This window comes from Fringilla coelebs (assembly GCF_963513975.1).
Source record: "Fringilla coelebs genome assembly, chromosome: 21".
Classification (NCBI taxonomy): domain Eukaryota; kingdom Metazoa; phylum Chordata; class Aves; order Passeriformes; family Fringillidae; genus Fringilla; species Fringilla coelebs.
Window position 1 is genome coordinate 8,704,611 of NC_140047.1, and position 23,374 is coordinate 8,727,984.

The 23,374-nt window shown below is 47.7% G+C and overlaps 3 protein-coding genes across 4 annotated transcripts; all 3 read right to left on the reverse strand.

The window, feature by feature from the left end:
* Positions 1 to 3,626: 3,626 nt before the first annotated feature.
* LOC311161729 (globoside alpha-1,3-N-acetylgalactosaminyltransferase 1-like) lies at positions 3,627 to 9,907 on the reverse strand (the record flags this gene model as incomplete). Its single annotated transcript, XM_084219553.1, has 6 exons — positions 3,627 to 4,311; positions 5,525 to 5,659; positions 7,668 to 7,703; positions 7,803 to 7,853; positions 9,040 to 9,102; positions 9,843 to 9,907. 6 exons carry the CDS (start codon positions 9,905 to 9,907, stop codon positions 3,627 to 3,629), a joined length of 1,035 nt encoding a protein of 344 aa, XP_084075679.1.
* A 4,332-nt stretch (positions 9,908 to 14,239) lies between these two features.
* On the reverse strand, positions 14,240 to 16,913 carry SURF6 (surfeit 6). Its single transcript, XM_084219701.1, has 4 exons — positions 16,759 to 16,913; positions 16,141 to 16,356; positions 15,482 to 15,573; positions 14,240 to 15,019 (listed from the first exon to the last, which is right to left on the reverse strand). Exons 1-4 carry the CDS (start codon positions 16,850 to 16,852, stop codon positions 14,348 to 14,350), a joined length of 1,074 nt encoding a protein of 357 aa, XP_084075827.1. The 5' UTR covers positions 16,853 to 16,913; the 3' UTR covers positions 14,240 to 14,347.
* A 469-nt stretch (positions 16,914 to 17,382) lies between these two features.
* MED22 (mediator complex subunit 22) lies at positions 17,383 to 23,322 on the reverse strand. 2 transcript variants are annotated; one of them, XM_084219458.1, is made up of 4 exons: positions 23,183 to 23,322; positions 22,666 to 22,746; positions 22,187 to 22,395; positions 17,383 to 18,684 (listed from the first exon to the last, which is right to left on the reverse strand). In XM_084219458.1, the coding sequence occupies exons 1-4, from the start codon at positions 23,303 to 23,305 to the stop codon at positions 18,492 to 18,494; spliced, it is 606 nt and encodes a 201-aa protein (XP_084075584.1). In that variant the 5' UTR covers positions 23,306 to 23,322; the 3' UTR covers positions 17,383 to 18,491. The 2 variants fall into 2 exon arrangements, with proteins under 2 accessions (XP_084075584.1, XP_084075583.1); XM_084219457.1 differs by having other exon boundaries at positions 17,383 to 18,690.
* Between the last annotated feature and the right edge of the window lie 52 nt (positions 23,323 to 23,374).

The following is a 23,374-nucleotide window of genomic DNA, read 5'->3' on the forward strand; positions in this document are numbered from 1 at the left end:
GGAGCAAATCCCCATGGAGTGCAAACACAGAACAAGAGACAGAGACAGTCCCTCCCTCAAAGCAGGTGAGACAAAGGGCAGGGGAGTGAACTCAGCAGCCCTTCCAGCTCCTTTCCACCACATGAAGGCAGCCGGATGCACGTGGCTTTTGCACAAGCTGGTTTTGTGCAGGGAATGTGTGACTGATGTTCTTACCCCTCCTCATCCCCTCTGCTCAAAGATCATCTCATTTCCGTGCCCCACAGGCACAGATCTCACCCACAGAGAGTTTGACTAAACCAGTCTTTTCAGAACTGCTGCTGTGTGGCACAAAATGACATTTCTGGTCAGAACTGTCAGGGAACGTCACCTGTGGGAGGGTTATGGGAAATCCAAACCAGAGCAGAAAAGAATATGGCTAAATGGAAATTATTCTTGTCCTATCAGTGGGGAGAACGAGAGGATCAGAGTCTGGCCCCACCTCAAATCATGTTCAGTGCTGGAAGTTTCTGTTTCACATCACACAGAGAAATTTGCCCTTTGGGGATGGATGCACTGGGCAAGACAGCAGCAGGGAGAAGGAAAGAAACAGCCTGTCAGATGGGTGCTTAAATTAGAGGGACTATGAATGATGAGTCTGTTCCAGCTGAGCAGAGAGGGATGGAAGGCAAAAGGGGCCCTGGGGAAGGCAACAAGCTGCTGCTCTGAGGCTGGGTCAAGGGCTTGAGTGGGAAATACCTTGAGAGCACAACCACATCCCCAGGCAGTGGGGTTTATTTACGTGTGGTGGTTCAGTTTTCATGCAGTTCCCTGCGTTCCTAAGCCCCAATTCCTTTGGCACAAGAACACATAAGACAAGATTGTCCCCCATGGTGAGAATGGCACTGTGCTGCCTTCCTACCATGTGCCTCAGTTTCCCCACGGTGCGCTGGGTGTGGGTGGGGAATGCACAGCAGAGAGCAGGTCCTGGTGAAGCTCCCACAGTGCACACAAGCCTCAGGCTGCACAATCCAAATTGGGAGAAGGAAAGCTGGCTGCTGCTGCTGGGGGAAGGGGATTAATCAGCAGGAGATGACAACAGAAGTCCAGCCTTTCATTAATTACAGGAGGGCACGAGCTGATTCAGGGAGCAGCTCCCACGCAGTGCTGTGGTTTTTTTTTTTTTCTGCAGACATTCTCCTCTCCCTGGAGGCGCTGGGAGTTTGTAGGTACTGCTCCAAACCACAGCCCCGTGGAGCAGAACTGTGTCACACAACACAAGCCATTCCCCTGGGGAGGAGCTGCAGGCCTGCCAGGAAAATAAACATGTTTGGCACAGCACAAACCAGGCCATTATGGTGTCAATCAGAGGGCTGAGCATTCAGCCAAAAGGCAGCTCAGATGCAGAGCTCAGACCAAGCCCTTCACAATTTTTTTTAAAACAGGTACCCCAGAAACACAGACCACCCTCTATCACCCATCATCCGTGCTGCAGAATTTCCTCTCACAGAGGATTTATGAGTATCTGCACAGGAATCCAATAATTAATGTGGCAGAATGAAGCCCTATGGCTGCAAACCCAGAGCAATTTCCAGCAGAATTAAGGCATGAGGGGAGCTGGCCATTGCCACAGCTGATCTATGGATTTGTGGCTGCTGTGGAACTTCACGTTTTTCTTGGAATCTGAGGACTTTTCTACAAGGTCTAGCCCAGCCCAGCCACGTACTGACACCAGGAGATAAAATTATCTGCCTTGACTGGACAGTTCCTTCTGGCTGGTAAAGAATCCATATGCATAATTAGCATAATGAGAACCCAGTTTCAGCATGGCCTTGAGGCACTAACTCATTTAACAAATAAGAAGCAGACAGTATTAATCCTGGGCTGGTTGGAAATGTATCTCTCTGGAAATATTTGGAATAGTATTTTTCCTCACCATTTTGGCTTAGGTGAGGTGCCTGGTTAGCCAACATACATGGCAGAGGTTTCAGTTCTGGTTTAGTTATGTAAAGGGGCATCTTCCTCCTGCAGCACATCACCAAGAACAGTCTGGAGAAAATGTAATAAAGACCCTTTGCTGGACTGAGCACGAATCAGCCAACCCAGCTGCCACTGGGGCTTTGGGGCTGGAGGTATTTCAGGTACCTTATCTATATTATGGGTCCGTGAAAGCTTTTCTAATTAGTCTTCTGGAAGATGAAATGCCTGCAATGACAGTGGCAAGTGCCATTTCCAGCCTGCTCACAGGACTGAAATGGCTCGTTAAGTCATCTGCAATCAGTGGTGGGGCCCTAAAGCTTTGCATACTTGATTCTCTGCCATACAGCAATTTTCTCATGTGAAGAGAAGCAGGAACAGTCAGGCACCTCTTCCCTATTTTCCCTCTCTCTGCCAAATTAGATTTTTTTTTCTCTCTTTTTTCTTTTTTCCTTTCCCCCCCCCCCCTTAAACTGTTCCCTTAGAAACAGCCTGCTCACCCTTTCACCCTGCTCCTCCTCTCCCCGCAGCTCCCGTGGCCTCTCTGCTGCTCCCCCTGAGAGAACAGGGACTGACAGGCTCAGACCCTCGCTAGCACAGGGGGAGGATGTTTATGGCAGCCCTGCAGTGACAAGGGAGGTGGCACAGGCACCCCTGTGCTGTGACCTCGGCTGCTGGTGCTCACCCGAGGGAGCTGGCAGGCTCTAAATGCCTGGTCCAGCTCCTCAGCACATCCAAGGAGAGGAAATGTTAACCCCAGCCCACTTCCAGCTCCAGGCTGAACTCTCAGCTCCTCCAGAGCATTTCACTGTGGAATGAACTCATCCTGTTTGCTGGAAAGGCATCAGCTCGTGCTGTCAGCTCCAGCAGCTCCTCGCCAATTTATTTCACAGAGCTCAGAAAAATTGGAAAGGGCTGAAGCAATGGAGAGGAACATGAACATCTCAAAACCAGATTTTCTGTGTTGGAAAAGATTACATGATCCACAGAGACATGTGACCCAGGGAAAAGGTTCAGAGCACATCTGTGATTGAAATAAACCTAAAGAAGTTCAGTCTGCTCTGAGCTGTGCCAGTTCTGTCTGAACTTGGGTCTCCAAAGCACAGGCTGGAATTTGGGAGATAACTGCTAGATGAGTTCACACTGTTTGTCCTGTCAGACCAGGCTCTCTGCTGAGAATGTCCAAGAAATCCTGCTGCACACCAGTCAGGGATTACGAGCTCTGAGTGCAAGTTTCCTCCTGATTCTGACAAAAGGCGTTAGTTTAAATCACAATTCAGGAAAATTTATTGCCCTGCAATGTTCTTTTTTTTAAAGTGAAAAGGTCTTTACCAAAACCCAAGGTCTTCTCCTCCACAGGAACATCAAATACCATTTTGATCTTGTTAAATTTCCACCAGGCCTCAGGAAAACACTCAGGCAAAGCCAACTACAGCCATGCACTGGATAACTGGCCTTGTGGAAGGTTTATTTGCATTTAGGAAGAGTGGGATTCCAGAAACCTTTTCAGTCTCAGCTGCACTTTGACTGCTGCTTCTGAAGCACATTTAGACTCTGTTCTCCAGAGGATCTATCCACACGTTCCCTTCCCAGTTTGCTCCTACCAGGAACAAAAATTCGAGATGGGGCACATTCTGGAGGAACTAATTTCGGTGGGTTTGGCTGCGTGGAGGATCTCTCTGCAGGGACAGTCAGTTTCTGACCTCTTTGTAGTTCTTATTCACCGTGGAAAAACGCACGAGGCGGACTTGGGGGGGCTTTGGCTTCCTGTCATCCCATATGTACTCTGGAGAAAGCAGCTTGGAGGGTTTGTGGGACAGCAAGTGCCTGTTGAGGTGACTCTCCTCCTGCCAGGCTGCCATGATCCCGTTGGCTTTGTCTGCCAGGATGGTCATGTGGCACATCTTGGTGAACTCGTAGACCTTCTCCACCGAGCCTCCAAACACGGCCCCTCCGTAGTAGAAATCCCCTTCTCCCTCGGGGATGAAGGCTGCTGAGGAGCTCCTCCTCTCATAGGGGAACTGCTCCCGTGGCACATCGAAGTAGCCGGGGTGGATGGCTGCCACCATGTCCCCCAGGGTCTCGGGGCCCCAGGGGTTGTGGAACACCATGTCAATGTCCAGGCAGAACAGGTACTGCACCTGCCCGTGGCTCTCCGCGGCCACGTGCCGGCTGATGGCCTCCATCCTGCGCATGGAGATCTCCTGCCAGCCGGGGTATCCCCGCACGGGGACGGGGACCAGGCTGCGCCCTGGCTGCAGCTGGGGCTGGGGGATGCTCTGGGGGCTGTCAGTGAAGATGTAGTAGTTGACCCTGTAGCCTCTCATGAAGTGCTGCTCCGCCGAGTCCAGGAAGCGGCGCACGAAGCGGGTGTACCTGAGCAGACACAGCCCGTGGGGCACAGCAGGGACCAGCAGGGCTCTGCTGTGGGGCTCCTGCAAGGGCAGGGGGCATGGGGGAAAGGGCTGCTGCCTCAGGTTTGGATTTTCTGTTTTCAGGTTCTTTAGGTCTGGGCTTCATGTTAGGGGATGGTGAGCTCCCTGCACAGGGCAGGGAGACAAAACAAGGAATTCTGTTCTTTTCAGAAAAGAACCAATTCATAAAATTGGATTCTGTTCAATTCTATTCAACTAAAAAAATCGAATTCTCTTCAATTCTCTAGCTAGTCTAGCTGCTCCAGCTTGGTCTAGGGGACCAAGGACAAATTATCCAAATCTCAGGCCCAAGAGCATAAACAACAATGGAATGAAGAAAGAAAAACAAGAAGGATGGGACTTCATAAGCTAAAGCTTATGAAGCTTGCACAATTAACTCCAATATGCAAATGGAGCAGAACTAATAAAAATGAGAGACCCCGTGCCCAGTTGTCCATTTTTGGTGGCCATTTTGGGTTGTGCTGCCCAGGGTGTATCCATTGAGGCATCTCAATAAATCCCTACTTAGTTCTTTAGCTCCATCTAGTCTCTGTTCTAGGTCAGCCTTCACAAGGCATCAGGGGAATTCAGCTGAAGGAGGGCAGGGTTAGATCAGATTTTAGGAAGGAATTGTTCCCTGTGAGGGTGGGGAAGCCCTGGCACAGGGTGCCCAGAGAAGCTGGAAGGGTCCAAGGACAGGTTGATGCAGCCTGGTCCAGTGGAAGGTGTCCCTGCCCATGGCAGGGGCTGGAAGGAGATGAATTTTAAGGTCCCCTCCAACCCAAATCATTCTGGGATTTCAAGGGGTTGTATGGTGGATCATGAAGAGCACATTAGAGAATGCAAGACAAGGAGTGGGAGAGTTCTCTGATTATCCCTGCAAGAACCCACACACTACACATGCAACAGGTGGAGTGGAGGATGAGGAGCAAGTGGATTATCCCCATTTTGGCCAGCTCTAATTCCCAAGGCACCTGCTAATTCTTAAATACCACTGCCCACTCCCCAGGTACCTCAAGTGTTGTCATCCTGTGGGCTTGTGTGATCACAAGCGCACTACGGGGGCACAAAACCTATAAACTGGGGCAGATTTCAGGGAAAGGAAAGCCAAAATCATCTTTCCACAGAGGAAGGGCATCACCCCAAGAACTGTGTTCACTGAGTGCTCCCCTTACTTTCCAACAGCAAAGGCTGTCACCCCTATGGTGAGGTTCAGGGGTCTGTAGGCACTGTCCAGGATCTCAGGATCAAAGGTCCCTTCCCAGACAATGGGGGCCAGCCATGGGGTGACTGTCAGCACATCCTGGCGCCTGCAGGGGGAAAAAACCAGAAATGGTCATGAAATGTAACTGTTCCTTTTGGTTTGAGGCCAGTGAATGGGAAAGAAGCACGAAAAAGGCAGCTAGAGCAGGGTGTGAATCAGCACTAATTCGCCATGGAGGGAATTAGCCTCAGATATTTTCTCCCTTCCCTCTTATTTGAGGTTACAGAGCATGGACATTTCAATTCCTGGGCTGAAATTAAGCACTTAACACATCAGCAAAAACCTGAGGATCTGCTAAAATCTCATTTAAGGACTTTTCTGCTGAGGAGAGTTTAATGACCACTGAACTCTCAGAATGGGAAGCTGTGCCTATTTGCTATCAGCCTGATGCAGATTGCTACATGTGGATTAAAACACAAGTAATAATAACATGAAAATTACTATAAAATATAGCCCATTGCTGTGTTATTAAAACACAGCTTGCAGCATGACAGCTTATTTTTCCAGTATTTATATATAGCTCCAACATATTCAGATATAATTTAAAATGCTGTATGTGAGCCAGCATTCAAATGTGTAACAAAGTTAGAAAAAAATCCTTAATCTCCTGTGAGGGAAGTGGAAATACTGAATATAAATGCAGCAGAGTCTGATTCTGCCCCTGTTACAGCTCTGCAGTGCTGTTTCAATTTGCTGCTTTGTTTTCAGTGTTTCATTCTTACCTTTTTGATTCTAAGAGGAGCTGTCATTTATGGTGGAATTGACCCCAGCCTGCTCATATTCACTCCAGACCAGGAGCTGGAGCTCTCTGCTAATGAAATTTGTCACACCCAGCACATGGCCACACCTGGGGGCTCCCACCTGACACAGCTCCAAGGCAAAACAGCAGCAGAACCAAACTGGGGGAGCTGTGGGGAGCAGCCTGGTGCTTCAGGCAGCACATCCAACCAGATCCTCCAAGTCAGATGCAATGCTCTCAGTCTGAGAGAATAACAAGGATAACAAGATACAAAAATAACACTTTCACTCCTTCCTGCAGCAGTGCTTGTGAGTGAAAGATTAAATTATACAGGAAGGAGAATTTGGTTTGGGGGAAATGCACTGACTGATCTGTCCTGTTTCTGGGTTGATTATCCTCTTTATTGGAGAGGGAGGGAAACAGGCATGTTCACTTCTCTAAGCTTTGTAAATCTGATTTTAAAGGGCTGCCCTGGGTTTCCCAATGTGTCATGGTCATCCTCTCAGTGCCAGAGAACTCCCTCTACAAGACACAGAGCATGAACACCTCAAGATTCTCCCCTCATTTAGCCCAGCATACACCAGCTGATTTAGCACAGAAATTTATTCCAGTATGGGAGAAATACTCAGGCTGAGCACATCCTGAATATGTGGGGGAAATAATATATATATGTGTGTGTGTGTACCAACAGGGTGTGTTTATTAGCAGGCAAAAGAATGTCCTGTTGAAGGTGAACTGCTCCAGATAAAAGTCAGGCCAAAGGAGGCTGCAACAACCTGAGCTGCACAGAGAGCTTGTCCAAGCCACTTCTTGGTGCTGCTGTCCCAAATCTTCCCCCAAACTCCCTGCTTTGGCTGTGTGTCAGAGATGTGGCTGTGTTTGCTGGAGGTCACACAGAGCACCTACTTTATTTTGCCCTGAAATGGGTCCAAAGCTCTCCCACAGCTGCTTCCAGCCTCAGCACAGCTCCTGAAGGTATTTCCCACTTACAGATATTAGAGATCTGTAATATCTTACATACAGATAAGATAAGTAATTTCTTACTTACAGATATTACAGATCTGCCACCTCAAAAAGAGCTCCTGGCCATGTGTGTGCTAATGTAATAATTGGGAATTAACAGGAAGCGTGTTAATGAGTGTACAGTAACCAGACCCAGCCTCAGAGCAGCACAGGCAGCTGCTGACACACCCCTGTGGTTGGATTCTCATGGAACAAGGTCCTGCTCAGTGTGCCCCAGGACTCTGGAACTGTGAGTGCTGCAAAGTGCCCAAGCCAAACTCGGCAGAAACAAAGTTCAAACAAAGAAACTTACTTTGGCGCCAGCACTCTTGGCTGCAGATAAAATAATCTGTAAAAAGGGAGAAATATCCATTGAATAATACATGAATATGCCTGGAAGAGAGGAGCAGCAGTTTAAAGGTCAGGAGATAAAAAAGCCAGTACTTACTGAGGGAAAAGCTGGATTTGCTTCCCTTCTGTATATTGGAGTTTCTTGGAGCTGCATGATGGGGTGGGAAAAGAAAGGGATTGTTATGCTTTTTTAAAAATATCAACCAAGTTTGGCTTCAGAACCTGCTATCCAAATCCAGCCCCAGGAGCTGTGGACACTGCCCTGCCTGGCCCAGGGTTGGGCATCACCTGCACACACCTCCAGGGCTCCCAAAGGGACAGCTTTGGGACAGGACACACGACACAACAGGGACAGAGAGGTGCTGGCAGCCATCCCAGTCTCTGAGGAAATCAGACTGGGGTTTAGGGCTCAAAATCCCTGTGGGACTGTCAGCAATAATCATGTATGTGCTCCACGCCCTGCAAAACTGTTCCTGGTCACCTGGAGGGCTGAACTGCCTGAAATAATCACATTTCCAACAGCATTCAGAGAAACAAGCACCTGACCAGACACAATGGTTTGGGATAATCAGAAATACCTCCATGAAGCATCATCTCTTTTTCTATTTGCATGGTTTGGTTTTGTTTTCACAAGAACAGTCGGTCATGGGAAAAGCCACAGCTGGTCATGCCCCAGCCCTGGGGCAGTGTGGCAGTGAGGAGGTCACTGGGGCCCTGGCCCTGGCCCCTGCACAGTGTGAATTCCCTCCTGTGCAGCTCTGGGAAGAGCTCTTGGCACCCAGGCTGGGTCAGGTCCCAGCTCAGAAGGTATTTCCCAGGAGCAGCTCCCCTCCACCTGCTCGGGTGCAGAGCTCCAGCGCTGCCACAGCACCAACACATCCATGGGCTGGGGGCAGAGCACAGATCTCAGAGGGAGGAAGAGGAGCCTGGTGAGAACTGGGGGTTGTTCCTGACTGTGCCAGAGCTCCTCCTGTGCCTGTTCATCTCACCCTGTGGTTCAGGTGTCTCTGTCTGCTGAGTGGATGCTCGGAGCAGAGTTGTGTGAGTGCAGGTGTGGATTACAGCCTGATAAGGAACCTGCATTGACCTTCCAGTCCTGGGCTCTGGGAGCACAGCAAACAAAGCCTCCCTCCCTCACCTGTGAGACCCAGAGCTGTCCTGCAGGGCAGGCAGGCCCCAACAGCACCGGTGGCTTTTTGTTTTGAGGCAGTGACTAATTACAGGTTCATCAATAAAGAACAAGCCCCTTGTTAACCACTGTTTGTGTTGTCAGGGAAGAGCAGGGCTGTAACAATGATCTGTGTTACTCATTAGGCCCAGAACAAAATACTTACAAGATTTCAGGGCAGGGAAGGTAGTAGGGCAGGTACTGCACTTTTCCACTCCCAGCTACAGCCCTGAGAGCAAAGAAATGCTTTAGAATAGGAAATGTTGAAGGAAACCTTCCTAGGATTTGCCAACACCACCTAAGGACCTGGCAAAGATTTTGAGGGTAACTCTGGCTAAGTCCATATCTACTTTACTAATTAGTGTAGGATCTGCTGTGTTCACATTTTAGCACAGAGTCCAGCTGCTGAGGCAAAATGCAGCTAGCCACAAGGTGAAAGTACAGCAAATTGCAGCATCATAAAAATGTGATAATCCCTAATAATTTAATAATCAATGTTTTAATTCGTAACAGAAATGCCTTATCTCAGATTCCCTTCCACGTTTGAGTTTGCTCCATAAGCCATACTCAGAATATTCAGTTGCTAAATTCTGTGTTTGAGAGCTGTGATGGCTGGTGGTTACACAGCTGTCCCTGGTGACACTGGAGTGGGTTTGGACTGTGTGAAGAGACAGAGAATCCCCTCTGCTAAGGCCTGAGCTGAAATGTAACTGGAATATTCTATGCTCAAGCATTTGTTTGTGAGTCACTTGGACCCAATTGCTCTTTTTCCCCCTTTTCCTTAGGGCCTTCTCCCTCTACCAATGCTCCTTTATCTATTACACAAATTGCTGCTCTTTCTTACAGCTCAAAGAGAGGCTTCCCATAAAATTTGTATTTTACAGCCTTTATTTTTGTGTTCTAGGAGTTTTAGCACGGGATCTACACAGGATGTTTTAGGTATGACCGAGCTGGCCAGCAAATGCTTACCAGATAACTGCAGCAACACCACCCAGGCAGGCAAGAGATGCCACCAGCACCTTCCTGGAAATCATATCTTCTGGAAGAGAGGGAAGGGCAACTTCTGAATTCTGGCAGCTTTCACTCTGCAAAGAACAAACAGAAAGGGAAAAACCTCGCTGTAAGTATGGCACTCTGAGAGTGACGTAATTTCCTCAGAGGGTGAAGAAGCTTCTTGGTAGCTTCCCCTTCAGTCTGCCTGAAGTGATAAACAGAGAAGGCATCAGACTGTAAGAGCCAGGGCACTGAGGCAGCACCTGTAAAGTGTCTGAGCAAGTTCTTCATTCCAGGGAGCTTTAACCCCAGCTGTAGTGCTTGGGGAGCCTTTCTGATTTCATTCCACTCCCTGTAGATTCCATTTTTTCACCTCAAGCACTGTACCCTTTGTGATTGAATCAAATCACCCACTCCTCTTCTATCAGAGAGCTAACACAGTTATCACCCGAGCTGATTAACTCACCTTTCACAGTCCTGCAAAGGGGGACACTCCCTGCAAAGGTGCCTGGAGGAAAGGTAAACTGAGGTGTGAGACCAGCCAAGGAACATTTCACAATCCTAATGCACCTCGGGTAAAGGTTAAGTCAAGGAAATTATTTCCTCTACAACAGCCAAGAAAATCAACTTTCCCAAGCCCAGCAGTCTTACCTTAAAAGCTCAAATCCATCTCTTTTTCTGCTCACAGGGAAGCCCACAGTGAGAACTTTGGCTGTGATGAACACTAAATGCATTTGTGTGGGGTCTCCAAGGGGGTTACAAGCACATGAATTGTTATTCCTTTCACTATTACCTTCAGTGAGGACAGCAGCAGGGAGCTGGGGATTGGGCTCAAGGGTTTTCATCTCATTGATGCTATCTCAAGATGCAATCTGTGCTCTCCTTCTTCCTCAGGACCCAACCTGTGTTCTCCTGCTGTCCCAGGACCCAGTCCTCCACACCAAGTGCTCTTCCAGGCTGGCTGGAGGGACCAGATGTATTTCCAGTTACAGCTTTCTACTCTCTAGAATGTGATTGGAGCCTGCAGAGAAGGAATAAAAAGTAAAAGAGAAAAAGGCTGTTTATCAGCCTTTATAAAGATGGTAGCATTTATACTAAGGGGAGGAGCTGGTACATGATGCTTCTTGGAGGGTGCTGGAGTAATCCCAGAGATCATTCCTGGCCCTTGGTAAGGCATGGGACAGTGCCCATGGATCTGAACAGGCAGGAGGGATTTTCCTGCTTTAATTTCTTTGGCTGGTAAAAGACAAATGGCAAAAAGGTCTTTAATTTGCTTTAGTGTGTCACACAGAAATCCTCTCTGGTGCTTCTCCCTCACTTTCTGTTGAGAGAGTCTAATTAGCTTTCACCAAGAAGCATCACAAAATCCTGCTTAAAAATAATTACTAACTATATATATATATATACTTATATATATGTATGTGTGTGCATCTATATAAATATGTATCTTAAGGCCTTCCACCACTTAAAGCCTTCATGGATTCATGCTGAGCAGTTCTGGGTTCTTGCCTAAAAATGCTGCAGATCCATAAACACAGAAAGAAGTGCAAACAGCCTTCCCCCTCAGGCAGTTGTTGTGTGTTTGGACCAGCTTTATCTCATTCCTGTGCTAGTTGTGTCATGAGAGCTGCTGTGCTGACACCAGGATTTGTCAGTGCCACGTTTCTTACCTTGTGCTTGATGCTTCCAGCACATGCAAAGCAGATAAATGTGCAGAGGGGGTTCAAACAGTTGTTTTTCAGGCATTCTTTGAGAGATGGCTGCACACAGAGCAGGTAGGAAAGCCCTTCTCATCAGCAGGCTTCCAAATTTCCAGCCAGGACCTCACTTGCTGCAGTCCAGGTCTGGGCAGTCTCCCTTTCCATACCTGAGGGCTCTGATGTTTCCTTCCCTCTTCTCTCCTGTGACCTCCTTCAATCTTTCTTTCTAATTTTCTAACTACAAGATCTGGGATCATTTCTGTCGGTTCTGACTGGGCTCTCTCTGGTCAGCCCATTCTCATGAAATTGGTGTCAAATCACCCCAAATTCCCCTGCTGAGCCCTCAGCAGTGAAGTAAAACTGGATTGCCCCCCAAAACTGAAGCTGTCACAGGTCACACATTCCCACAGGACACCTGCCTGCTCTGCAGGACCTCAGCACTGGGGTGACATTCAGCCTGTGCCCAAATGCAATCCACGTGTTTTCTGTGGAACCTCTCCCAGCCAGCTCTGAGGCACATACAACCTTGGACTTCATGGAAACAAACTCAATTTTCAGGCTATTTGTTTTTCTAGAACATCAAGCCCTGACTGAATGCTGTTTTCCTTGGGGTTTGCAGCCCCTCCCAGCTTGATGCCACTTTCCAATTGCATAAATATCCTCTCAACATTTCCACCCAAAGCATAAAGGAATACACAAACAATCTCTTTGCAGAGTCTCCTGGGGATTCCCATTTTCTGCACCTGACCCATGCTCTTGTCTCTATTGTACACAGAGGCTGAGAGCACAAAATCTGAGTGCTGGGGAAGGACAGAGGATCAAGAACAGAGAGAAGAAAGGGGACTAGTTGTCCTCAAACTGGGCAGTAAAATTAACACAGAAAAAAAAAGAAGTGGGTGTTTGGTTATTTTAGTGCAGTTTCAGCTCTTGTAATGGGCACAGAGCACTTCCATGTGTCTTTTTAGAGTAAACATCTAATCCCTCAGGAAGAGAAATACACATATTTTGAAATATTACATCATTAGGAGCACAGCTGATGCATTCCCCTCTTATTTTCAGCTTCTGTGGTACAAACCTGCCAGAGCACTAGAGCCAGCTGAGATTGAAACATCCATTGCATCTAAAACCATCTCACTGAGTTTTACCTCAACTGATTTACAGTTTACCATGAATACAAAGAGAAATGAAATAGATGTGGCTGCAGCTGATGAAAGAATCTCCAACCAAACAGAAATCGCAGCTAAAGCATTTTTAATAGTTACTCAGGTTCCTCGAATTTGTTCAGAGAGTTTTTTAAGAGGGATATGGCTGAAAGTAGCTCTGTTACTCCCAAATGAACTTACTTGACCTCCCAGAACAAAGCATTACTTTATCTTCAAGCCCTGCTTGGAAGGCATTCTGGACAGCTGATAAATACCTCACTTGTAGAGCGTTCCATGGAAAATATTCTTTGCAGAGCAACTATTTCAGATTTCCAAACGTGGATTTCAGATTTCTACAACTGAAGTGGCAAGCTGTGAGTGCATGGCTGTTCAGAAAGTGAAGAAAGAGAAGATATCCATGGGGAGAGCTCCATCTGTACCTGGGAGAGGTTTCCTTGCTGGACTCCAGCGTGGAACAGGCTGCAAGAACACAAATGTGTTCAGTCACACCTGAGGTTTGAACATGAATTTTGCAGAGTCTCAGATTACAGCTGCACCAGGGAGTTACCTGGGTCCTGGCAGGGATCCAGCTGGGAAGCACTGCACAGCACAGCCTGTATTTCCCTCACAGCACATCCATCAGCTTCAGTCACAAGGTAAAAAAGAGCTTCTTCCAAAGAGCCAGATCAAGAGAATTGAGAATTCAACTGGACTCAATAACATCCCTGGGCTCAGTACAAATTATCAGTTCACAGCAACCAAGATCAGGAGGGCATCAGCAAGGTTTGACTGATCTCAGGGGCAGAGTTGCTTTATTTTCTGGATGGATTGTTCCCACCAATCTTCCCCAGCCAAGCTGTACTTTTCCTCCTGAGCTGGGCAAACAGCTGCTCAAGTTCACATTTGTATTTCTGTATAAACAATAAAGGACAACATTGGTAATGACCAAATACAATTTTGCACTGGTGAACTGCACAGAGAAGAAATCCTTGCAGGCACCTGTGGTTGCCAGAAATTTGTTTTTAACCTAACTTTCTATTATTGCCAAAGACAGACTTGGAGCCAATCCTTCCACCATCAGGATCAGTCAGTGGATGATCCAAAAAGATCAGTTAGCTCCACAATAAATCCATGCACATGTACATGTGTGTTTATGTCTATATTGACCTAATGCTGATAAAACATAACTTATAAATGAACAGCACTGCCTAAAATTGAAAATTGTTTCGTTTTCTTGTGGTGGGGAGGATAAATGAATTCAAGATTCACTCTCTTGTCCAAAGGTATAATCTATATTCATATAAGCAAAGGTTTTATGACACCTGCAGTATCTTTGTGTTGAGATGAATCCCATGTTTGGTCTTTTTGCATTTTTGTTTCCTCTTTCCCATTCCCAGGGGATGCAAAGACACTGTGCTGCACATCAGAGAAAGCTACAGCAACTGACATTTCCCCTTTAGAAAAATAATAATTCCTATTAGGAATCAGCCAGAAGGTGTTTCTTTAGGATAGAAAATTTTATTAACAAACATACAACTGTTTATTTAGTAGGATGAGGCTGGGAAGCTGTGGCCTGGGACAGTGACACAGCCCCGTGTGACACACCCTGGCACCCCAGTGCAGGAGAGCTGCCTCGCTCTCACATCAACCCAGCTTTTTTCAAGTCCTCTGGCAGAACTCGGCCCTTCTTCCGAGCCCTGGCTTTTTTCTTCTCAATCCTCTCCTTCTTCTTCTTCTGGATGTTCTTCTTGCGCTTGTCCTGCCGCTGCTGCATCTTCTCCACCACCCTCACAGTCCGTTCCTCCCACTGCCTCTTGCGCTGGGCTCTTCGCTTCTCCTTGCGCTTCAGGGCCTCCTTCAGACGCTCCTCATCGTCACGGATCTTCACCCCTTCCGCCTTATACAGCGCATTTGTCCATTTTATCTTGGTCTCCAGCTCCTGAGCTTTCTTCTCGTCCTTCTCCTTGAGCTCTTCCAGTTTATTCTTCCTGGTCTCCAGCCTGCTCAGCAGCTGCTTGTAGTTCTTGCCTGTCAGAGGAGTGATATTGCCTTTCACCGCTTTCCTCCTCTCTTTCTTCTTCTGGATCTTGTTTAACTCATCCTCTTCATGAACTTTAACCTTGTTGAAGACAATGTCAACTTTAGTCTCCTCCTTTTTGTTTTCTGGCTCTGCTGGTACCTCCTCAGTCTCTTTCTTCTCCATTTTTGCCTTCATCTTCAACTCCTTTCGTCGGCGTTTCTTTCTCTCTCTCTCATACTTCCTTCGCTGCCTCTTCTCCAGCACTGCAGGGGTTAACTCCTTGGCATTATCCTAAGGAGAAGGATGGACATGAATGAGAAGCCTTAAAGGGTTAAAGCAGAAGTAAAAGTGGGCTGTGCCCTAGTTCCTGATTTCAAACTCCTCCTAAGAAGCACCACCTGTGATGTGAAGCTGTGACTCAGCTGTTAGGGACACTGAACACAGTAACAACATTTCAAACCCTTTGCTTTTCCTCAACAGCCTGCAGCTATTCCCTTGCAGGCTCTCACTACTTTGCTTTTTCTTAAAAATCACCAAAGGCACGTTCTCTTTGAAGCTGACCCCATCTTTTCTCACAGGTTTTTCCACAGAACGTACACAAGTCACCTGGCAATCCCTCCAGGCAATTCCTTATCAGCTGGAATCAGCTCAAACCCTGGGCCTGTGGGATCTTGTCCCCACATGCCCTGGGAGGCTGGGGAGGGTTTCAGGTGCACAAACACACATATGGATACACATACAGAGTCCCCATACCTGTCCAGAAGCCTTTTTAATCTTCTCATGGAGTCTCTGACGCAACAGACTGATTGCAGAAACAGAAGAGGAACTCAGTTCACTTTTACTTCCTGAAAATGAGGGAGAAAATAAAAATACTTTAAAAGCAGCACCAGCTAAACAGTAGCACTTTCTCTGGCTATGGGAAAAACTCTGGGAACTCTTTAGATGCTGTGAATGGAACGGAAAATCCAAACAAACCCAGAGTTTCTATTTCATTGGTTTCTTTAGAATTTCCCCTTTCATCATTCAACACTGCCAGCAGTGGCCTGGCATGCCTGGGGCTGCCTGGCACGCCAAAGACAAGTACCAAGCTTGTGGAACAGAGAGGCTCAGGACATCTTTTCTCTGTGATCTGGTTTTCATTGTCATAAAGGAAAGCTGAGCTGGCAGGACAGGGATTGCATCCACGTGTAATTCCAAAGTTACTCACATGCACAAAACCTCTGCAGTTCAGTTAAACACCATTTCCAGAGAGCCACCCAGTGGTGATGGCACAAATTCCTGTCCATAGGCAAAAGCTTCTGGGGCACGTGAAATAAGCAAAGATGTTCTCAATTTAGGCTTTCCAAACTAGAAGACTTGTGTGAAGCAAGTAGCCAGCTCAGCTCAGGTCAGGGCAAAGCTGAAATTCTTACCTGCAGCCAAACTCTCCTTTCTGTTCTGCGTGCCACCCTGTGGAGATGATCTGTTGGCTTGAGGGGCTGCTTTCTGTCCAGGAGTGGGCTTACTGGTGTTAGAAACCACCTGTTTGGCTGAAGGAGCATTCTTCTTCTCAGTTTGCTTTCTGGGCTTCTTTTTCTTCTGTTTTTTGACCTGTCTGCCAGCATCCTCGGGCTGGCCTGGCTTAGACACTAGAAGGCAAAAACAAATTATACAAAAGAGGACAATGCTACATTCCCACTCATAACATTCAGTTATTACTGAACGCTAAAGTTCCAGCATCGCAATGGGGTGTCTTAATGTTCAAAAATTTTATGTTTTAGGATTTATTTAATTAGACCAAACATCCTTGCACACTTCTGTAAAACCCCAGCTCTCCACATCCATCACCGCAATTAATGGAGACCATTGATTTCCAGGGCTCCAAGTACAATGTGAGCAACGTGTTCGGAGCTCCGTGCTTGATAGAATTTTTGTGTTAAAAACCGGCACAATCCAGGGGTAAGCACCCTATGGTACGGGCTGGGCTGTCGCGCCCAGCCTCCCACAAACCGGTCGGAGAGGACAGAACCGAAGCGTTACAGTTCCAGTACCAAATTTCCTCTTCCGCGACTCCGGAGCGTGCTGCACGCCGGCCCTCCTGGCCAAGCCCTGCAGGTAGGAGTCCTGGGCGGCCAGGCTGGCCATGGCCGCCCCGGGTCCCCGAGGTGCCCGGGGCAGCGTGGGGAGCGCGGTCTCTCCTCGTGGAGCCCCCCGGCAGCAGGAAGTGATGGATGGAGCGCGCCGGCCGGGAAGTGACGGCAGCGCCGGGCGCACCGAGCGGCCGCGCCCGGAGCCGCCCCCGCCCGGACTGCCGCGGGACCGGCGGCGTTCCTCAGCCACACCAGGGCTGCTCGGGGCTCTCCTGGCGGGCTGCGACCCCCGTGCCTTCCTGACACCTCCCCGAAGCCCCGCAGGCAGCCCCCGGTTCGCCTCCTAACCTTTCTTTGCCAAACCTCCCTTTACTGGAGGACAAAACCGAGCTTCCCCCTGCGGCGGGGTGAGGTCCCCAGAGCACGGGCGAGTTTCGTGATGGTTTCTGCAGCCCCTGTACGGAAACAGCTGCAGGGAGCTCATCCCCTCCTCTCATGTGCACGCTGATATTGTGACACTTTCACAAAGCCTCGTGGCTGAAAACACACGCCTTAAAAATTATACAAAACAGTCAAGTTTTATTAAATCACCTAGTTACAAAAATAAATGGAATGGAAGAAAAAGAAACAAAAAAATAATAGCAAAAATTCACATCCTAAGAAATGAGACATTACAGCAGAAAGCTGGGGAAGCTCAGCTCAGTTGTTGGAATGCCCTGGTGGCTCTGTGGTGCCGTGGCACCGAGCTGTGGTGACACCGTTCAGTTCAGTGGCATCTCCGTTTCTGCTGCACAGCTCGAGCCAAGGCAGAGCCACCACGAAAGGAAAGGACAGAAGATGTGCTGAGCTGCTGAACAGCTGCAGACCAAGCACCAAATGTGTTTCTTTGGAAGGAAACAGAGTAACTGAGTATTCCTCACTGCTTTCAAAATTTTTTCAGTAGACCAAACTAAAAGCCAACATAAACAGTGGCTCCATGTTAGCTCAGACAACATTATCAGGAATTTCTGAGGAAACACTGAGGAAGGAATTGACTGACTAAAGCATGACACTGCTTCTCTTTGTGGCTTTGAGCAAGTGGTGTCATTGATTCCTCAGTCTGCCTTCCAGGGGAGGAACACTGCTCTTACATAAGGGTGTCCTGGGATCCTCCTTCCAAATCAAGAGTTCAAGTTTGTAAAGCTTTTTGACAGTGAAGACTGTTGTGTAAAAATAGTATAAGACTCTTTACAGTAGACCAGAGGTTGTCAGATGCCATCCTGAGAGAACTGCCTTTAAGCAGCCAGAATGTCAATAACCTTGGGAAGCAGAGCAAAAACCCCACACTCACTGCCCCCACATTTGGCTCAAGTTTATCCCAAAGAAATTCAACTCCCAACACTCACATGGAAACAAACTCCTAAGACTTCTAATGAACTCTACACATAACTATCACATAACTATCAGGTTAAAGCAAACCTGACTCTAATTTGTTATAATGAGATTCACTTTGTGTCTACATATCTCTATCTCTTATGGACAGGAACACTCCTGGCAAGGTCCTGGCGCGGAGGAAGCACTGCAGCCGTGCAGGGAGCAGAGCCCTGCCAGCACAGCTCCAGTGCCTCCTCCCGACAGCAGGAGCCGCTTGCTCAGCACAGCAGGAGGAAGACTTCCAGCAGCGCGGGGTCATGCCCGGGTGAAGCGGATCCTCTTCAGGAATGCTCGGCGGGGCCCGCCCCGTGCCCGTTCACGTGCGGGTGCGAAGGGGTGGAACTCTGCGAGGTGGCAACGCTCTGCTCGGCTGTGGCAGCTGCCAGAGGCATCGAGAGGCTCTCGGGGGACAGCGTGGCAAAGTCTTGTCTCCAGTAGGCTTCGCACAGTGGGAGATCATTGCTGTCACACAGACTGTAGCTTTCCAGAACAAACAACCCCAGTGAGGAGAGAGCAGGTGTGGTGACAGAGGAGGGGAGGGATGGAAAGGGTGGAGGGAGCGAGACAGAAGCAAAGCATTAAGGTAATGGCAAAAAAATGCTGGATGTAAGGTCTGTGTTCGTGAAATCATCCAAAGTCGTGTGACATTGGCCTTCCCTAAGACACCCCCTTAGGTCTGGTCCTAAAATCTCTTGGGCCTGGTGAGAATTGGGACAATTATAGAGAAGAACTGTGGCTGCAAAATAAAACAGAGGCTCAATTCTAATCCAGACACTCCAAGTCTCTGAAAAGATCTGAAGTTCTGGCACCCCCAAATATGCACCTTCTGCTACTGATGAGTGAGACATGGACTTTACCCACAATTATTTTACTTGGAATTAGACTGCAACCTACATGAGGAAAAAATATAAATCCTGCTTTAAATTTTACTTCAGGAAAAAAACCTGACAAAATTGTTTTGGGCCTGTCCCTGTCACAATAAAGAAGAATCCTATTTGCACCCCTGCCCTTTCAAAAAAGTGCTCCACAGGTTTGGGTCTTCCATTGAAGCTTCTCAGTTTGATTATATAGTACTGACAGCTCCTGCCTTTTCCCAAAGAGCCTGAGCTAACAGTGCTTCTAAAAGCAGCTGGCTGGACTCCAACACTGGATGAACCAGCAGTGTGGGAAAATAAGGTTTCTAAACAACTGGCTAATTCTTGCCCATACTCTGAGGAAAACATAATGTGGAAGGGCCAAAACTAAAAAGAAACATAGAAGGAACTGGAACAAAACCAACACAAATCCCAAAGAGAAGAAGGAGCTGCACACACAGGAGACACCCAAGACAAAGTGAGTGCTGGAGCAGAAGCAGCTTGCATTCAGAGAAAAACAAACCCAGTGGGTCAAGTGATTTTGTTGTTGCAGCTTTATTTACATTTGTAATGTATGGACTGATGCTTAGGGAAATATTTTAAGTATAGAAATATGAGACAGTTCATATTGCACAAACATGAAACGTGAGATTTAACCCCACACTCAAGACAGCTCCTATGATCTCAGAGGAGGGAGCAATGGAACACAAATGCGGGTCTGGGGGTTAGGATGAGAGAGGGCAAGCTGGACTTGCGGTTACCACTTTGGGGAACAAGCACACAAAGCACCAGGTGCAAGCTGAGCTCTTTTCTGGCAGCATCACCCAGCTGGCTTTGCAGGAGAAGTGAGAAGGCAGTGGATACAGGTTTTATATCTGGGGCTTCTGTAAAATCCCTTGGAAGATCAGTCCCCAACACAGTGGAGCTGGTTCAGTTAACAAAGACCACCAGGACTGAACCAGAACTACAACTCCTGTTCTGTCATGGACCTCAGGCCACAATTTCCCAGGAGAAACTGACCACAGCATCCACACATCATGGCAGGGGGGCTGCTAACCACGTTTCAGCTGTGTCAGAAGCATGACTGCTTCTCTTGCTGCCCCAGTTAGAACAGGTCCAGAGCCTAAGCTCCACCTCTCAGCTGACACTCCTCAAAAGTCAGGCTCAGTGAGCAGCTCTGCACAGCCCAGGAGCACTGGCCAGCCTGCTGCTCTGTCCTGGGAGGGCTCAGGGCATGGAAGGGACTGCACTACTCCCCTGAGGCACCCAGCCAGTCTGAGGGCAGAAGGACACTCTAGAAAACTACTTGATCACAGGGCAGGAAAACAAAGATTCCTTCAGGACAATCTTCTCAGGTTTAGTTTCAAGGACCTGCTTTTGGGTCTCATCAAAAGCCCCATGTGCACATAAAAATCCTGGCAAACACCTGACCCTACAACTGACCAGGCATTCCCAGGACAGCAAGGAACTCCCCCTTGGGGGCAAGCAGACTGTTGAGTTGACAGCCACTGAAACATGACTGACATAACAGAAACCCTTTCCCCCACATTAGACAATAAGATTTCATTAAAAATATTGCAGTATTCTAATTATAAAAGGACTTTGAATAAATCACTTTTCTGTATTTACACAGACACAATTTCTTTGGTGCAGAAAAAGACAGGAAAGAGCACAGGAAGGGAGGAAGCAAATGACCAAGTGCTACATGATAACAAAGTGTCAGATCCTAGCTCTGCAGAGCTGCCTGGTTTCCTCACCTCATGACCCATAAGAAAGAGCAGAAAGGCAAATCCATCTGATGTACACCAATATTTGTGCTTCCACGTTAGTTCTGCCAGCAAGGGCTGCTTTATGTGGCACCTGGGGCCAGGCAGGTGACCAGACCATGCCAGCATGGCCAGAACCCCTCAGTAAGGTAAGAGTGACCAGCACACAGTGGTGGCAGTTTGGGGGCAGGGTGAGGGAAACACACCTGGCACATGTGGGGCACTCCCATCCCACACCACATCCCTCTGGATAAGCTCACTGCTATGTCATGGACCTGTCAGCACCTGCACAGGTGCCTGGGTTTGTGATCATCACAATCTCCTCAAAAAGCTGAATAAAGTTTGAAAAATAGCTCTAAGTTTTTACCTCTAAGCTGTGTCATATTATTCTCTTTTTGCTCTTAAAATACATATATTACTCATAAACAATGGCCTTACTTTCAAAGATATTGAGCAATTTAGTTGACTTAGCAGGGGTTATAGGCATTCAGCATTCTTAGAAAAATGGAAAAGGCAAACATAGAAAACCTGGTCAGTAAAATTTTAAGTAAGTTTTTTTAAAGTTAAGTGTTTGTTTAAAATTCCTAGAATTATTGCACTGACTTCACTTAGCTTGGAAAGTGCAGCCAAAATAACTAGGTTTACATTTGTTTTCTCCTGCTTTCATTTACTGCATCATTAACTAGAAGTGCTGGAGTGCATGACAAAAAAAAAAATAAAGTGTCTGAATTCTCTAAAGTCTGTTTGCTAAATAAGGGCCTTTTAAAAATATTAAAAATCCCACAAACAAATCAGTAACAAGTCATTCCTTAGAAAATCCTATCACAATACTTCATAATTCAATGAAACTGAGCAAATCTTTTTGCTCCTTGCAAATGTTGACCCCAGCAGGACTTGGAGGCAGCTGGGGACAGTGGACTGTGAAGGAAAAGGCACAATGTGTGACCAGGTCACTTGTGAAAGGACTCACCACGAAGGTGAGGTGACACCAGCTGACATCAGGACCCAGCTCAGCAAGCTGGTCTCTGCAGGGAGAGAGCCAGAGGCTCCTTCAGAGGGATTTCCCCCAAGGAAATTAATCTTCTTTTCTAATGACTACAACAGAAGCCTAAGGAAATTACCTATCAAACCTGGGATGCTGTGAACACCTCCTTCACCAGGATATTTAAACCCTGTAGGGTATCTACAAGGAAAAGGCAGTTGCTTTAGTTGAAGAAAAAAGAGTTTGACCTAATTAAAAGCAGGACTGAAAATTTTTGGGGAATGTTCTCAGCAATAAGGGCTATTTGATGGTCTGGACTAACTACCCCAAAAAGGCCTGGAGTTGTAAGGCAGAGTCCACTGCCCTATTTGTACCTGGAAGAGTAATATTCTTCTTCTAGCTCGTACAGGTCAATGGAGATCTCATCCCTCAGGGCAATCAGCTTCTTGTCACACTCCTCCTGCAGGCTCCTCAGCTGCTGGTTGCGCTGGTTGATGGCCTCGTTCACGGAGGGGAAATCGTTGAGGATCAAGAACTGCTTCAGGTCAGACACAAGTTTCATCAGGGACTCGCCAGCTCGCACCTTGCAGCAGTGAGAAACATCACACATCAGAACAGGGCTCTGCTACAGTTCCAAGATCTCCCAAGCTGCTCCTTCAGCCCAAACTTTGGATAAAAACACTCACAATGGGAGGATTCTGATGGAATTCCGATCCAGCCTTCCCCAGCCACCCCAAACATGAAGTTACTCTCCTAGCAGCATTCCTTGGGAGTGTTATAAAGATCAAAAATAAACCCAACAGCCCCTGCAGGATGTGCTGCCCGCAGGTCTGAACAGTACAGTGCTACTCACAATATTTGCAGCTCTGACATGCATCTCATAGTTATCTTGTTCACCCTGGGTTGCTCGAGAAACTTGAGTTTCATCCTCGATCTAAAGAGAAAAGTACACAAATCCACCTTTGCATACTTAAAATTCAAATAGATAACGACTATGTTATAAGGTACAATATATGGGAATATATATGTGGATTTCCTACAGATGTGGATACGTGTGTGAATTACAGATGCGAAATGAGATCACACATGATGTATGTGAAATTTACATCTGTATGTGAATTACAGTTCAATTCACACAGCGTCCAAGGCCAGGCTGAATAGGGCTTGGAGCAACCTGGTGTGGTGGAAGGCGTCTCTGCCCATGGTAGGAGTGGAACGAGACAATCTTTAAGGTCCCTTTAAAGCCTTTAACATTCGGGGATTCTACGAAAGGTTCTCCCCTCACAGCCCCTCCTTCCTCGCGTACCCCCGCCCTTCTCGCTTAGCACCCGGGATGCTCCCACGGGGGCTGCCGGCCCGCTCAGGCCCACCTTGGCCGTCTTGATGATCTCGGTGAAGTTGTCCATGATGGATTTGACATCGTCCTTGAGGCGCTTGTTGTAGGACTGCAGCAGGGTCTCCTTGCTCTGCGGCAGCACCCGGGGCTGCGCCATGGCCGCGCCCTCCCCGCACGGCCCCGGCCACGCCCCCCACCGCTCTCGCGAGATCTCGCGCGCCGTAGA

Bases quoted from the DNA above. Each gene is read 5' to 3' on its own strand.
- SURF6 (XM_084219701.1), bottom strand. From the start codon at position 16,852: ATGGCCAGCCTGGCCGCCCAGGACTCCTACCTGCAGGGCTTGGCCAGG. The intron at 16,357-16,758 runs GTACTGGAACTG...TTTGCCTTCTAG, and splicing joins GTCGCGGAAGAGGAAATTTG to TGTCTAAGCCAGGCCAGCCC. The intron at 15,574-16,140 runs GTAAGAATTTCA...CCTCATTTTCAG, and splicing joins AAAGGAGAGTTTGGCTGCAG to GAAGTAAAAGTGAACTGAGT.
- MED22 (XM_084219457.1), bottom strand. From the start codon at position 23,305: ATGGCGCAGCCCCGGGTGCTGCCGCAGAGCAAGGAGACCCTGCTGCAG. The intron at 22,396-22,665 runs GTGAGTAGCACT...CACTGCTGCAAG, and splicing joins ATGTCAGAGCTGCAAATATT to GTGCGAGCTGGCGAGTCCCT. The intron at 18,691-22,186 runs GTACAAATAGGG...TGTTCTGGAAAG, and splicing joins GAAGAATATTACTCTTCCAG to CTACAGTCTGTGTGACAGCA.